The sequence below is a fragment of the Corella eumyota genome, chromosome 1 (assembly GCF_963082875.1).
Source record: "Corella eumyota chromosome 1, kaCorEumy4.1, whole genome shotgun sequence".
In the NCBI taxonomy this organism is placed as follows: domain Eukaryota; kingdom Metazoa; phylum Chordata; class Ascidiacea; order Phlebobranchia; family Corellidae; genus Corella; species Corella eumyota.
In genome coordinates, this window is record NC_137490.1 from 19,363,912 (window position 1) to 19,377,323 (window position 13,412).

Below are 13,412 nucleotides of genomic sequence, written 5' to 3' on the forward strand. Positions count from 1 at the left end.
ATAAGTGTTCATTTATTTAAATATTATAAAAATTATTTTTTAAATTTTAAATTTTTAGAATTTTAAACTTATTTTGAATAACATTATAATTAATTTACAGTGTTATAAGATTTTTATGGCGCTTAAAAATACCCGTAACATTCTGATGAACTGATTAAATATTTTCTAATTTTAAGAACTAGTACTTTTTTAAACAGATTACGTAATTTTGTTAAAACTTATATACCTAACAAACACTATTAAGTTTATATATAAAAAAAAACTAAAAAATTAAAATACTTTTTTTATAATTTAAGTTAAAAGTCGAACTTGAACTACTAGTTGTTTACATGTATTTATTATTTCTTTACTATTTTGCAAATAAATAAAACAAATATCAGAACTAATCAATATTTGCTACTTCTGATTGCCTAGCACAACAATACCATATTGTAACGTCATATTTATGCGATTTTAATTGTCCCAGATTTAAACAATAACACTTATTTTAACTTATCGATTGTCTGGTACAAGTACCATTGTTACGTCATCAATCAACTTATTGTTAAACATAACTGACTATACTCGACCTAATATGTGAATTTCTACAAGCAATTGAATTCCCGCCCAAAAAACGCGTGTTTTAGGTCACGTGATTGCTTTGGTGACGGACTGCGCTGCGGGCATATTCAGCACGACTGACCGAAGTTATCTGTGTGATCTATTTACCATTTTCGACCTATTTTCTGGCGACTAAATACGAAAAACAGACGCACAACGTAAACAACCCGATTTCCCCTTTTTTATTTTCTTGGTAAATTAAGAGTCGTTTTTGTTTTTTTAGATTAATATTAAATTGAAAAATAAAATTTTTGTTTTTGAAACATAATTTATAAAAAATAACTCACAGTTGATAATTACTAATTATTACAAACTTTTAATTTAAATTTTAACAGAATTGTAATTAATATTCTAGCCCTAACTTTCTCTTATATTATTATTATTATTCTAATCTAATTAGTAATTTTTATTTTAATTTAATTTTAAAAATAATCAAATTTTCTGACTAAATAAAATTTAAATCAATTTCACAAACCTAGATTAATCCACAACTGTTCTTTTACTATGACGTCATAAGTGAGAGAATTTTACGAGCAACTTCCTTTTTCTTACAACTGACCATTGGTTTCCTTATTGGTCACTCGCAATCGTTACAGCGATTTAATAGGTCAAGCGCCCCGGAAATTAAAGAATAGCAGTTGTGACAAATTTGAGATTTAAAAATGAAAATATTGACATTAAGAAAACACAAAATATTTATAATATGGTTGTATTTATATACGTTTTTCAAAAGTAAACTTTAGCTATAATTAGTTTATCTTTTTTTTGTATATATATATATATATTTATCCTCGATGTAGGAAAGTCGAATGTGCGACTTAAACATAGAGTAACATCAGTTACTCCGACCCAGTCTCGAGTTGCCTTCAGCAGTTTGGGATATTATAGATTATAATTGCCCGGTAATTATGCTGCTGATTAAGTGCTGGCTCAGCAGGAGTTCATACCGCTCAAGGACGCTACAGCATGAGGTCAGTGGGGATTGAACCCTCGTGTGTGGTGTAGCAAGTGTTCTTACCACTACACTACGCTGCCGGTGAATCTTGTTTAAAGTATATAAAAATTAACAATTGTTTAACATTTTTTGATTACAGACTCATTAATTTTTGTGTGTATTTATTAATTTGTTGCTATAAATGTTAATATTAAGCTACCAAAACCGTTAATAAGCAAATTTCCAATTTCACTAAATTTATGTTAATATATAATAGTTTACTCAATCGTAGAGTTATTTTTCAATAATGTTTTTTTTATCTATAATGTATTAACTTTAAAAATTAAAACCTATAAAAACTTTATCAGTAAGTTTGCTACATTTATATAAGAAAATTTTCAATCTGATATATGATAAAGTCTGGTAGTGTGGACTACTGGTAGCAGACTACGAGCTGATAGGTCTTAGGTTCAAGTCGCACCAATGTTACACTATTCGCCCTTGAGGTGTTTACAAATAGCTTAAACAAGACCCAACAGAACACATCGTAACATTTCCCAAAAAACACAATCATTTTCTTATTTCTTGTAATAACAAATCGCACACACAAGTTTTTCTAAAAACAAAAGAATTAAAACCCAAAAAAACGTCGGCACCCCAACAACAAACAACACGCTCTTATGACGTTACAATCCTACTACCGGTGACGTCACAATAAGTTAACTATATACAATAAAATGCTGGGATGATAACGTTTATCATGGAATTAAAAATAAAAAGTTTTTTTACTAGTTCAGTGGCAACTTAAACGAAAAACTAGTCACGTGACGGAGTGACGTATGACTTAAAATCCGTGACGTAGAAAATGATGTAAGGCTTGACAGTAAGATAGAAATTACGTAGGAGAAAAAAAGTCACGTGACAGGTGCAGAATACTTGCAATAACGAGTGAATGACGAAACAATCGAAATCACGTGACCGATGACGTACAAACATTTTGGATGACGTAACAAAGAAGACTTCAAACGATCGACACAAAAAAATTTTCTAAGCAAAACAGACGGGCAGTTGTGACGTCACAACCAACAAATGTTGGAAACACTTACACCGATGACGTCATAAAGAATAGGATGACGTCATCGGAATGGTGTAAGACAGCAAGATTATGTATATACAGCGTTCCACGTTAAACAGTAAAAATTCACCATAGACTTAAGACACATCTGAAAAAAAGTTAAAAAAAGTTGATTTTAGTTTTTTGAATAAAATTTTATATTAAGGTGCAAACCTATATTTATCAATTTAAACACTTTATACAAGTATCTTTTATAATAAATCTCAATGGCAGTTACAGTTACAAGTTTCCGAAAAGTATTTGTCTAAATAAACGTTTTACAGAAAACCACCAAAATTTAGGCTAACATTTTTCGAATATTAAAATGCATTTTCTTTAAGAAGGGTTAAAGTAAGGGAAATGGTAATAAAAATGCCCCATTTTCAGTAAAATCGCAGTTTTTAGTCAAATGTCTATTTCGAGGATTTTAATAATCTATGTAATATGTACAGTGGAGTTAATATATGCAAAAAGGTTTTGACTTACAGCTAGCAGGTTGATTTGTGATTTGTCTTCGAAGTTGATCATGACTGAATTTAACAAAAGCATCGTACTGATCTGCACAAAACAATGTTGTTCATAATTAAAATACAATAGTGGTAAATTGATTTCATGTGAATTTAATATATAGTGCATTGGGTAATCTTAAATTTGGGTCCAACTTAAGGCAAAGTATATTAAATCGGTTTAAATACGTGTATTTAAAGTTTTACAAAATTTTTTTATGTTTATACATGTGTCAGAGAAAAATTTTTTAAAGTTAAGTTGAACAAAAAAAGTAATTATATTAGTTACATCATAGCTAGTACCATATTATAAAATACAGAAAAGGGTATACCATTTTTTAAAGGCCATCTCATTAAGAGTTTGGCAAATAATAAACAATTGTAATTAAGAAACGAACCTGTCAACTTTCCAATCAAAACTTTGTCGTATTCTGAGCTTATTCTTTCTTCTTGTTCTTTCAATAATCTCTCACATAAAAGTCCAACCTTTTAAATAAACAATAAAGTAACAAAAAATTAAAGTATGACATTTTTTCCTAATAAGACTAAAGATTTTGGATTCAATACCCATTTAAAAAAAACAATTTGTGTGCTAATAAATAGCTATTATAATTTGATCCAATTGACGTAACTTATTATTGTGTAAAGTTAATAAAAGATATTTCATAAATAAAATAATTTAAGCTTTATTTTGAATTCAAAAACAACATGCACATACAGAGGCCTAAATAAAGACTAGGGTTGAAAAATACTCCAATTAATGATTTTTTTAGGCCAAAGCTATTCATAGTTTGGTTTCGTTGATTGAAAAAAATTGAAATGTCCAAAAGATTTAATGATTTTCATGTTATGAAAATAAAAAAAAATTGAAGGGGGAAAAGCAAGTTAGAATCATAAACAAACCAAAAATAATTACTCTTTTGCTCATTAAAACAGAAACATAAAAAAAACAACAACAATATATATATAACAAACTGTCAAGTTATAATAAAAAAACATGTCAAAGCAGTATAAAAAATGCTAATAAAAATAACACCTATGACTACAAACAAAAACTAGTTCAAAAAATTTTCAAACCTGTCTCATAGAAAGAAGAGGAGCATCCACATTCTTCCTCCCATCCATCACCACTGAGGTGGAGTTTAAGGGATCCAGAGTAATCGCATCTAAAACCATGACATTTGTGGTTAATAAAAAATAAATGTGATTTCTTAAAGTTTTTATAAGAAAAGAACAATTTTTTTTAATTTACCTGTGTTGGCTCCGAAAGAATCAACGTGCATTCCTCCACCATTAGTTGGCGATAGAGGACCACTACTAGAGGGCGATAGGGGTGCTTGAATTTGTCGTCGGCGTTTTATTCGACGATATTCCTGATAAATGTGCTTCACAATTTCCTCTAAAAAAAACAAACACTATAAGTTAATTTGCTATCCTGTTTAACTTAAAAACACAACATTAGTCGCTGCTTATTATACCCTAGCACAACCTGAAAAAAATTTGTATATTTGGGAATGTAACAAATATTAAAATTAAAAAAAAATTAATAAATAAATTTTAATAAAAATATATTAATCTACCAGAAGAAAAGGCTGCTTTTGCCGAAGCACTCTTAAATGGTGATTGTGATGTCACAGTCGGCTTTGTAGACAGGTCCGAAGAAGAATATCTATTCCAGATCGAAGACGATGGAGTTTCTTCTTCTTTCTGGATAGGAGCACCGCATCTTTGGGAGAAACTGAATCTTCGTCGTTTGCTTGCCAGATGAGTTGGTTGTGATTTTCGAGGAGGACTCGGACTCGAGTTATGAAGAGGATCAAAGTCCAAGCTGCGTTTGAGTGCCACTCCACATGCCATTGTGCTCTCACTCTACTTTTATGCGAGTTTTTAAACTCTGAAATACCAAATAGTTTAATATGTAATTCTAGAAGTTTTAAAACTTATCTTCCAACTAACTAAAAAAATCTAAAATAGAATTGATTAAACTTTAAAAATATTACTAAATTTGACACACCTAACAATTTATTACTGCACAGAATTTTTTTAAATCTTCTTAATTTTTTTTTTAATCTTTAAGTATGACTTTATGACAAATGAAATTTACCAAAAAAATTTAACTATTTAACAATTTTATGAACAAATAAACCAATTTTTGTGATAAACACTCTAAATTAGGTGACAATATTACGACACCTCATAAAGTTAAAAATATACTTTTGTTTTAACACAGTCTGACCAGTTAGCATTTACTATTATATAACCAAATGTGATTATATTTATAATTTAAAACATTATTTATGTTTAAACACCAAATAGCAAAATGGTCCTAACTATTAATGTCTAGAATTTAAGATGTTTTGTGTTATATAATCTGAAAATTTACCCACATTTTTTGTATTTTAGACTGTTTGGCAGTTTGTCCTGATAATAAAAAATTTAAAATAAATAAAAAACCATTATCCTAAAGTAAATTTAATAAATTAAAATATAAAACTTGTTATTTAAATGCAATAAAACAACAGTCTATACGAAAACGGACAAAATATAAAATAGACAATAAAAAAATTTATTTTAGTTATTTTTAAATTAGAAAAGAAAATTTAATACCAGATTAAATATATTCAGATAATATTAAAATTAAAATACATACCTTCAGTATTTGGTCATTTACTTTTGATATTTTTATCGATTAGAATTTTCCGAAAACTTTTTAATTCCTTTATTTTTGCGAAACAGAAAAACTTAGAAATTAAAATTACCAAAAACAAAAGGGAGCCAAAGGTTGTAACTGATTTGCGATTAATATTTTTAGTTATAAAAAATCTTGTTTTAACACGAGGACAAATTGTAATTCATATAAAATTTTAATTAATTTTAATTTTTACAAACTAAAAATACCTAAAATTTTTTATTGTTGATATATTTTAGCATTATTAAAAATATCAAGTAAGCCTTAAATTTTAATTTTTTTGTTACGTATTAACTAATTTTTTCTGATTAAATTTTGTAAATGGCCACTGGACATCAGAGTTAAATAATTCATTTATGTTTTAAAATCAATAGTTTGTTGTTTGTTGATTATTGATTAATTGTCGTGTTGTCAAATTAATTTGCATTTTTAAACTAAAATTGTAAAATGAGCTTTTTTATACCATTTAAAAATTATACATAAATTAATATAATCTATTTTAAATTTAAAAACCAATTTAAATTCGAAAACAATAAATTTAACTTTATATTAAATCTAATAAACCCTTTTAGAATTTCCGGTAGTTGGTGATAGAGAACAGTAATCTGCTGCCCTATGATTTCACTTTCTTTGTTCTTTAAACAAACTGTAATTTGCTATTTAAAAAAATTAAACATAGTTATTTAGCAAATTTTAACCTCTTTAAATTATACAATATTTTCTTTTTCTTGTAAAAATGTTTAAAATGTTATGTATCAAAAAATCTGCAAATTATAACACTTTTGTATTGCAATTATGGCCATCATAAATATATAAAATCTAAAAATAACTTTATCTTAGTTTTAGAAAACTACTAGACAGAGCTTTTGCTTGAATTGCATTAAAGGCGTAAATAAAAACAAATTGCACTTCAATGTCGAAACAATTAATTATTTCGTCATAATAAATATTGTGGTTACTTTTCCATTGTTTGGCAAACAATACTATTTGTCGTTTAAACAATTACAGATAAACAAAACCAAGAAAAAATCATTAAAACAATTAATAAATTATACTGAAACTATAAAAACGTTAAATTTAATTACATTAAAGGCCAAAGTTCGAGGATTAATTGGATGCACATGTGATTACAAGTTCGTGGAAAGAAAATAATCCATTTTTTATATACTGCTGAGTTCTAAAAATAGAAGCCTTCGTTGAAGTCATAACAACATGGGATTTACGATTTTAACTGAAACCTTTAATAATGCTATCTGGTTTAGGAGAAATGTTTTCTTTGTTTACTGCCCTTACATGTTTTAGATGGCATAAACAACGCGCAATAATACCCCCCTCTCTCTTTCTTAGTCTACTGCCAAAGAATAAGCACTTTTGGTCACGTGACGGTCAGTATTATGTTTTTGTTGACTCCATCTTGGAATAGTGACGTCATAATCGCGATGCATTATTCTTGTTTCTGCCCACGCCGTACGAAACGAAATAAACAAAACATTTATTTTCCGAGAAAAATGACCGCGACTGTCCAGTGTGATGTCATAATAAGTCATTGTCATGATAAATAATGTATAAGGGTGAAAGTAGTTATCAACTAATACAAACCAACAACCGGAAAACGTTCCAATTTAACGACTTTAACAATAAAAATATAAACCCCATTATTTACTTAATGTTACTTATTTATTTAAACTTTTGTACTAATAAAAAATACGTTTACATATATTTAACGAAATAAATCAATTTATAAAAAAGCGATTTTCAAAACAAGTAGATTAGATATGATTAACCCAATGTCTAAAATGTCAAAATAAATCCTATTATCTTGATATAAAGATCGCATTACGGAACAGGTGTACAAAAAAATTAAGTTTTTAATCGGGCCAAAATATCACATATAAAATTAGCAAGTTGAATTAGAGTTGAAAACTTGATTTTTAACCGTAATCTTTTGTTGAAGTGAAATCTTTAAAACAAGGCAAACAAGATTTTAAAAACCAATATTAATCATTCTGTGTGTATTTTATTTATTCGGCCAGTTTGTTTTTTACGTATTTTGTTTTTTTACTCGAACGTCAAAGTTATTTTTTTGGAAAATTTAAAAATAAGTTTTGAATAAACAGAAAAAAAAGATCCATATTATTATGTAACGCTAAATTTGTGACATAGGTTAGCTATTAAAACTTAATTTTGCGGTTTAAGTTAGGCATTATCAAGTTATTGATATTCCCAGTTGTAAACGAAGTGTAAATAACGTTTTTAAGCGACCTTTGGTAGGTTCAACAAGTTTATTACCTTTATATTCTCGCCAACGATTTGACACAGAAAAAGCGAGAGAATGTAAAGCTAGTCAACAAACATTACGGAAAAAAAGAAGAAAGAGAACTTCATGCTCAGCTGATCTCTCTTTGTGAGGTTGGCCTTTTTTTTCGTCGGAAAATCGAGAGTGAGCTACGATTGGACAAAGATTGCCGGCTTGCGAAGTGAATAAAAAGCTCAAGCCTGTGTTAAGGCCTTACAGTCAGCTGTTTACTTAAGCAGGACACGAGCTAAGAGCGTGCAAACAGCAGTTCAGATCACGCCACGAAACATTAACAACCAAAGTTTAATCTCGACGAAAAGTTGCAACGAAAACACTGGAAAAAAATTCGAAAATTATTTTCGATTTCAAGTTTCAGTTTTCATAAAGTTAGTAAAGTAGTTGAATTTAGTTAGTAATAAGCCTAAGTGTTTGTGAGAAGTTGCGCAATAACCTACGGAGCGTGCAATAGCAATGCCGCGATGAATAAATTAGGTTAAATGGTGCAGGTTAAGTTTTAAACTTATTTATTTTACGTTTCACAGATATAAGAATACTGAAAATCAAGTTTTAACATAGCTTAAAAAGCTGTTAATTTTTCAAGTTTTATTTTATCGACGATTTTTTGCAAAGATTTCTCTTCCGATAGTTTGAATGGTTGCGTTTGAATCCTACACTGCAATCGACACCATGGCTTCCATTGAAAACGTAACTGGATTCAACCTGCAGAATCCATATAACCTAAACAACAACAACGGGAGGGGAAGTTACCAAGTGAACGACTTCAACACAACATCGACCGATTTTGGCTTCGTAAAATCGGGAAGCGATGCCAATTATGGCCACTACAGCGCCTCTGTTATTGCCGGGTACTGTGACAACAACCAGCAAGCACTCAGTCAGTCCCCGATCTCGACAACCTCTAGTTCTGGGGTCCCTTCGCCCCCGAATTCGTCCCCGAGCCCGGTCGAACGAAAACCAACCGCCGAGGAGTTACAGTGGTATACCCAGCAGCAACAAACGTCAGTTTTACCCTCGACCTCATCATACTCAGGAGCGGAGTTTAACGGAGACGGATCTTCTTCCGAAGAGGAAGTCTTTGAGTCACTTTTAGCCGACTTTAACCAGATCCAGAACCAGAACCCCACATCCATTCCTCAGCCTCAGTACATGTTCGGTCAGGGGTTAACCGGGTTTGGAACTCAGCTGTCCGCCACAAGTTACAACAGTGCTGGATTGCCGGAACAATTAAACGGTGTATGCAACTTGGCCGATCAAAACGGCTGCGTCGAGCCTAACATTTCAAGCAATTGTGATCACGTGACCGGAAGCAATATTCCCACAGATACGTTTTCTTCTTACCCGATCACCCAGCAAAATGCAAGCTACATGCCCTCTTGTCAAAACCAGAACTTTTTATACACCTCTCTGCCCAGCACTAGATCGGTTACGACCAGCAGTTTGGCCCCTAATTCGACCTACGGTGCCCAGAAACAGGCCCGCAGAAGACCCGAAAGGACCCGGAGCACCATCTCCCGAGCTAACAGCTTGCCTGGTGAGGCATCCGATACGCTTCCAGATGAACAACTTACTGCGATGACAGTTCGGGATCTAAATCGATGTCTTCGTGGACTAAGGTTGGTTGATTTTTCAAGAAAATTTTTCATAAAAATATTAGTACGCCATCTTTCAAATATTACGGGTTATTTTTGAAATGTTTTGACCTTCAATTTGCGGCAATATTTCTATTTAAAAGTCTGCAAACAAATTTGGCAAAGCTCCGATATGTAATTTCACCTAAATTGGTCACCCGATTACTCTCAAACCAGCAATTAAATTCTTGATCGCTTCACCGATGCGCGTAAATTACAACTTTCTAAGATTTGTTTTGAAAATTAAATTAATCGAATTTTAATTGTTTTTCAGCAAAGATGACGTCACCGCATTAAAACAGAGAAGAAGGACGTTGAAAAACCGAGGCTATGCCCAAAGTTGCCGAACTAAAAGAGTTATGCAACGACATATCCTTGAATCCGAAAAAAGCGGGCTTCAAATGCAGGTAAATATCATTAAAAATAATGAAGTAAAAATTGATATAAATAGCAGAACTAAAAATAAATCAATATTGCTCAAAAAATAAAACAAAAATTCCAAAAATAAAAACCCCAGAAATAAATCATTTTTTGCCTTACAAATTTAAAACAATCAATAATTATTTACAAAAAATTGTTGATTTATTATTTAATGTATTTTTGAAATACAATTGCATTATTGTAAGAAGTTTAACAATAAATTACAGAGCGATAACTTTGTTTGATTAAACTGTTTGCCAACCGGTGCGCACTTGCGTAATATTATTACGTAATTATTAAGCCGTAACGGTACCTAAGTATCGGATAACAAGTCGGGAATTGAACCTGAGACCTAGCTAAAAAAGGCCCCAAAATTTAATCAGAAAAAAAATGAAAATCGACAGCCTCAAAAATTTTTTTTTTAATTTTCAAAATTTTTTTATTTTTAAAGTGACGTAATTGACTAAATCTTCTTCTTTTTACAGTTGAACCAACTTCAAGATTCGTTGGATGCCACCCTCAAAGAGCGCGACGAATACAAGTCAAAGTTCGAGCGACTGAAGCAGTTTATTCTCGATCAACAAACCCTGCAAATCGACGCCAAATCTCAACCCCAACACATCATCAACAACGACCCCTTCACGGACTCGTTCATGTAAACTGTTTCGTCATAATCGCGCGTTTGTGATGTAATAATACACCGGTTGGTCTAGGTAATCCGAGGGCGGGATATAGAACTTAAAAGGCAATGGCTTCCAAAGATTTAATTTTTTAGAACAATTTTTTTGCCATTCCTAATTTTTTTAACGTTTTCGACTTCGAAAAAATGTGAGCCTTACAACAAAACATTTTTTAGTCGAATTCGTTTTGCACAAGCGTATACGATGCCCTGTGATGCAGTCGTGACGTCACAACCCGCTTCCTATGACGCCTTACTATTCGTATGACGTCACGAGGAAATTTTTTGGGCGATTAACATTGTGAATAATCCTGCTTCAAATTCGTTTTCGTTTTTTTCTTAAAAAATTTGAAAAATAAAACAAAAGATTAATTTAAAGAATGTTGTTTGTTAGCTACCTACTTTCATTTTTATTAATAGATTAAATTTATTGTTTTTAATTTTTTTTAGTGTATTTTTCCTGCAATTCTTTTCTTGATAATTGTGTGATAATTTTTATGATGCTGTTTTTAAACGATTTTAGAAAATCTAGTAACTCTTGTATGAAATTTCTATTGCATTTCGATTATATTTAATTATTTCTGTATTTTTATTAAAATTTTCGCAATTTTTTTGGTGTTTTTTGTTCCATTCTGTATGTTCCTGTACCTTTAAGTTTCATTACTCTATGTACTGCTAAAAGTGTTTTCCTTCCTGATTGCGACGTTAAAGTTATTGTTTTTCCTTATTACGAAAAATAAAATCCCAGATAACAAGACAATCACGTGACTCATGTACTTTGTCCTGTCATAAACACGGAAACAATGGGCCTAAAGTGACGTCACAGTAAGCGTGCACACGAGACTTGCGTACAAATGAAGGGGGTGGAAATTTTAAATAAAAATAAGAAAGGCCGAACTATGCCAAATTTAACTTCAAAAATATAAAAATAAGATAAATATAATTAAAACTAACAAGATGTACTCCAAAAAAAGAATATCTAATAAAAGTTTTAAAAAATCTTAATTTTTCTCTTTCTTTCGCCGATTGAACCCGTTTGTTGTGTCACTGAGAAAACAATGCCGGTGTCCTAGGTATCAACTTACAGGTAACTTAAATCCTGTGACGTTTTCCCAAAACATCACAAAACACGGTCTCTATATTTCGCAATATTCAAAATCAAGTTTCGAATAAATATTCATCAAAAAAATGTTTTTATATTTCAATGTTTATACTTTATATGTAGGTATAAATTTCGAAACATTGTTTTGCCTTGTTAATTTTTTATATCAGGGCCACAATCTGATGTTTATTAACTTTATCGTCCGCTTTTACGCCAGCCTTATATTGCAAGGTTTATTAATTGATAAAACCTTTTTAGGCACTTTTAATACCGAGTACAGATTAAAACATAAAATAAAACGGTAATATCACGAAATATTGTTGCCAATTTTTGTAAACAATACCTATTGTTTTACTTTGTTAGATTAACTTAACAATGGCTGAACAATTAAACAAGAAAGCAAATAGGCCGCGATTTCTTTCTCCTTATAGTTAGTTAGGCTTCATTTAACTTTGCAAAGTTAGTTGTTTTAGCCTGCAAAGTAAGGGAATAGCAAGACTGTTATTTCATCACAGCACGCTATCGTTCTATTGCAACGAATCACAATTAAACGACGAAAGAAACAAATAAAAAATTGTTTATTTGCAATTATAAACCTAATACGTACATAGACTTTGAACCGCAAAATATAGATACAAATAAAACAATTGATTTTTAATTGTTAAAATATACATATCATGAAGTTTGTAACTGGCAAAGACAACTTAAACCAGTAAAAAAGGTTACCTAAATTGGCCTGCTGAGTTTAAATTAAGTTAGTAAAAATAAAATATCTATATTTACACTAAATCTTTGCCGATTGGGGTAAATAAAGCGAGGTCGCGCGCGTATTCATTTAAAACGCTTTGCGGTGGGCTCACATGACTTAGTAGCATTACGGGTCGAATTTACGTGTTTGGGTCTTCGTTTTGAGTTTTTGTTGTAACTTTATCGCGCTCGGCGGCGCGTTAAAATGTCCTTGCATGCCCCAATGCCCTTGCGAAGTTTTCGGTTAATTTTCGACTAATTAAAAGAGAAAAGGGGTTAAGTTTTTTGGCGTCTTATGTATATAGGTTAAACTGTGGGTGATTTTTAGTTCTAGAAGGTTAAACACAAAATATATATATCCGAAATATTAGAATCGTTATTATATAAATTTTTTTTTTTTGAAAAAAATTGCCGCGTAATTGAAGGCATTATTACATCAACAATGTTATTGTTTGGAAAAAAATGCATAATTAACGTCACAAGGATTTTATTTTCTCCCTGTTGAACTCGAAGACCACAGAGTTTCTGGTTGTTGATAATTAATTGCATGTAAGCTTTGCGTGCCAGTGGTAAATAATATTTTGCCAGCTTTTTTAAGGAGAATATGAAACAGTGAAACCTATCTGACTTTAAATACGAAAAACAAGTTTAAAAAAACAAAAAAATTGACAAATTT

General features: G+C 30.7%; 2 protein-coding genes across 2 annotated transcripts; one reads left to right on the top strand and one right to left on the bottom strand.

The window, feature by feature from the left end:
• Nucleotides 1–1,889: 1,889 nt before the first annotated feature.
• On the bottom strand, nucleotides 1,890–5,929 carry LOC145759174 (akirin-2-like). The gene is made up of 7 exons (XM_082572940.1): nucleotides 5,805–5,929; nucleotides 4,735–5,048; nucleotides 4,407–4,553; nucleotides 4,232–4,320; nucleotides 3,553–3,640; nucleotides 3,135–3,206; nucleotides 1,890–2,757 (listed from the first exon to the last, which is right to left on the bottom strand). The coding sequence occupies exons 2-7, from the start codon at nucleotides 5,009–5,011 to the stop codon at nucleotides 2,747–2,749; spliced, it is 684 nt and encodes a 227-aa protein (XP_082429066.1). The 5' UTR covers nucleotides 5,012–5,048; nucleotides 5,805–5,929; the 3' UTR covers nucleotides 1,890–2,746.
• A 2,703-nt stretch (nucleotides 5,930–8,632) lies between these two features.
• Nucleotides 8,633–11,647, top strand: LOC145747996 (uncharacterized). Its single transcript, XM_082564929.1, has 3 exons — nucleotides 8,633–9,773; nucleotides 10,063–10,195; nucleotides 10,694–11,647. The coding sequence occupies exons 1-3, from the start codon at nucleotides 8,791–8,793 to the stop codon at nucleotides 10,865–10,867; spliced, it is 1,290 nt and encodes a 429-aa protein (XP_082421055.1). The 5' UTR covers nucleotides 8,633–8,790; the 3' UTR covers nucleotides 10,868–11,647.
• The last annotated feature ends 1,765 nt before the right edge of the window (nucleotides 11,648–13,412 follow it).

Excerpts from the sequence above, each read along its gene's own strand:
- LOC145759174 (XM_082572940.1), bottom strand. The coding sequence starts at position 5,011 with ATGGCATGTGGAGTGGCACTCAAACGCAGCTTGGACTTTGATCCTCTT. Across the intron at positions 4,321-4,406 it reads TTCTTTCGGAGCCAACACAG|ATGCGATTACTCTGGATCCC; the intron begins GTAAATTAAAAA and ends TCATGGTTTTAG. Across the intron at positions 3,207-3,552 it reads TTTGATTGGAAAGTTGACAG|ATCAGTACGATGCTTTTGTT; the intron begins GTTCGTTTCTTA and ends TGTTTTGTGCAG.
- LOC145747996 (XM_082564929.1), top strand. The coding sequence starts at position 8,791 with ATGGTTGCGTTTGAATCCTACACTGCAATCGACACCATGGCTTCCATT. Across the intron at positions 9,774-10,062 it reads CGATGTCTTCGTGGACTAAG|CAAAGATGACGTCACCGCAT; the intron begins GTTGGTTGATTT and ends ATTGTTTTTCAG. Across the intron at positions 10,196-10,693 it reads AAAGCGGGCTTCAAATGCAG|TTGAACCAACTTCAAGATTC; the intron begins GTAAATATCATT and ends TTCTTTTTACAG.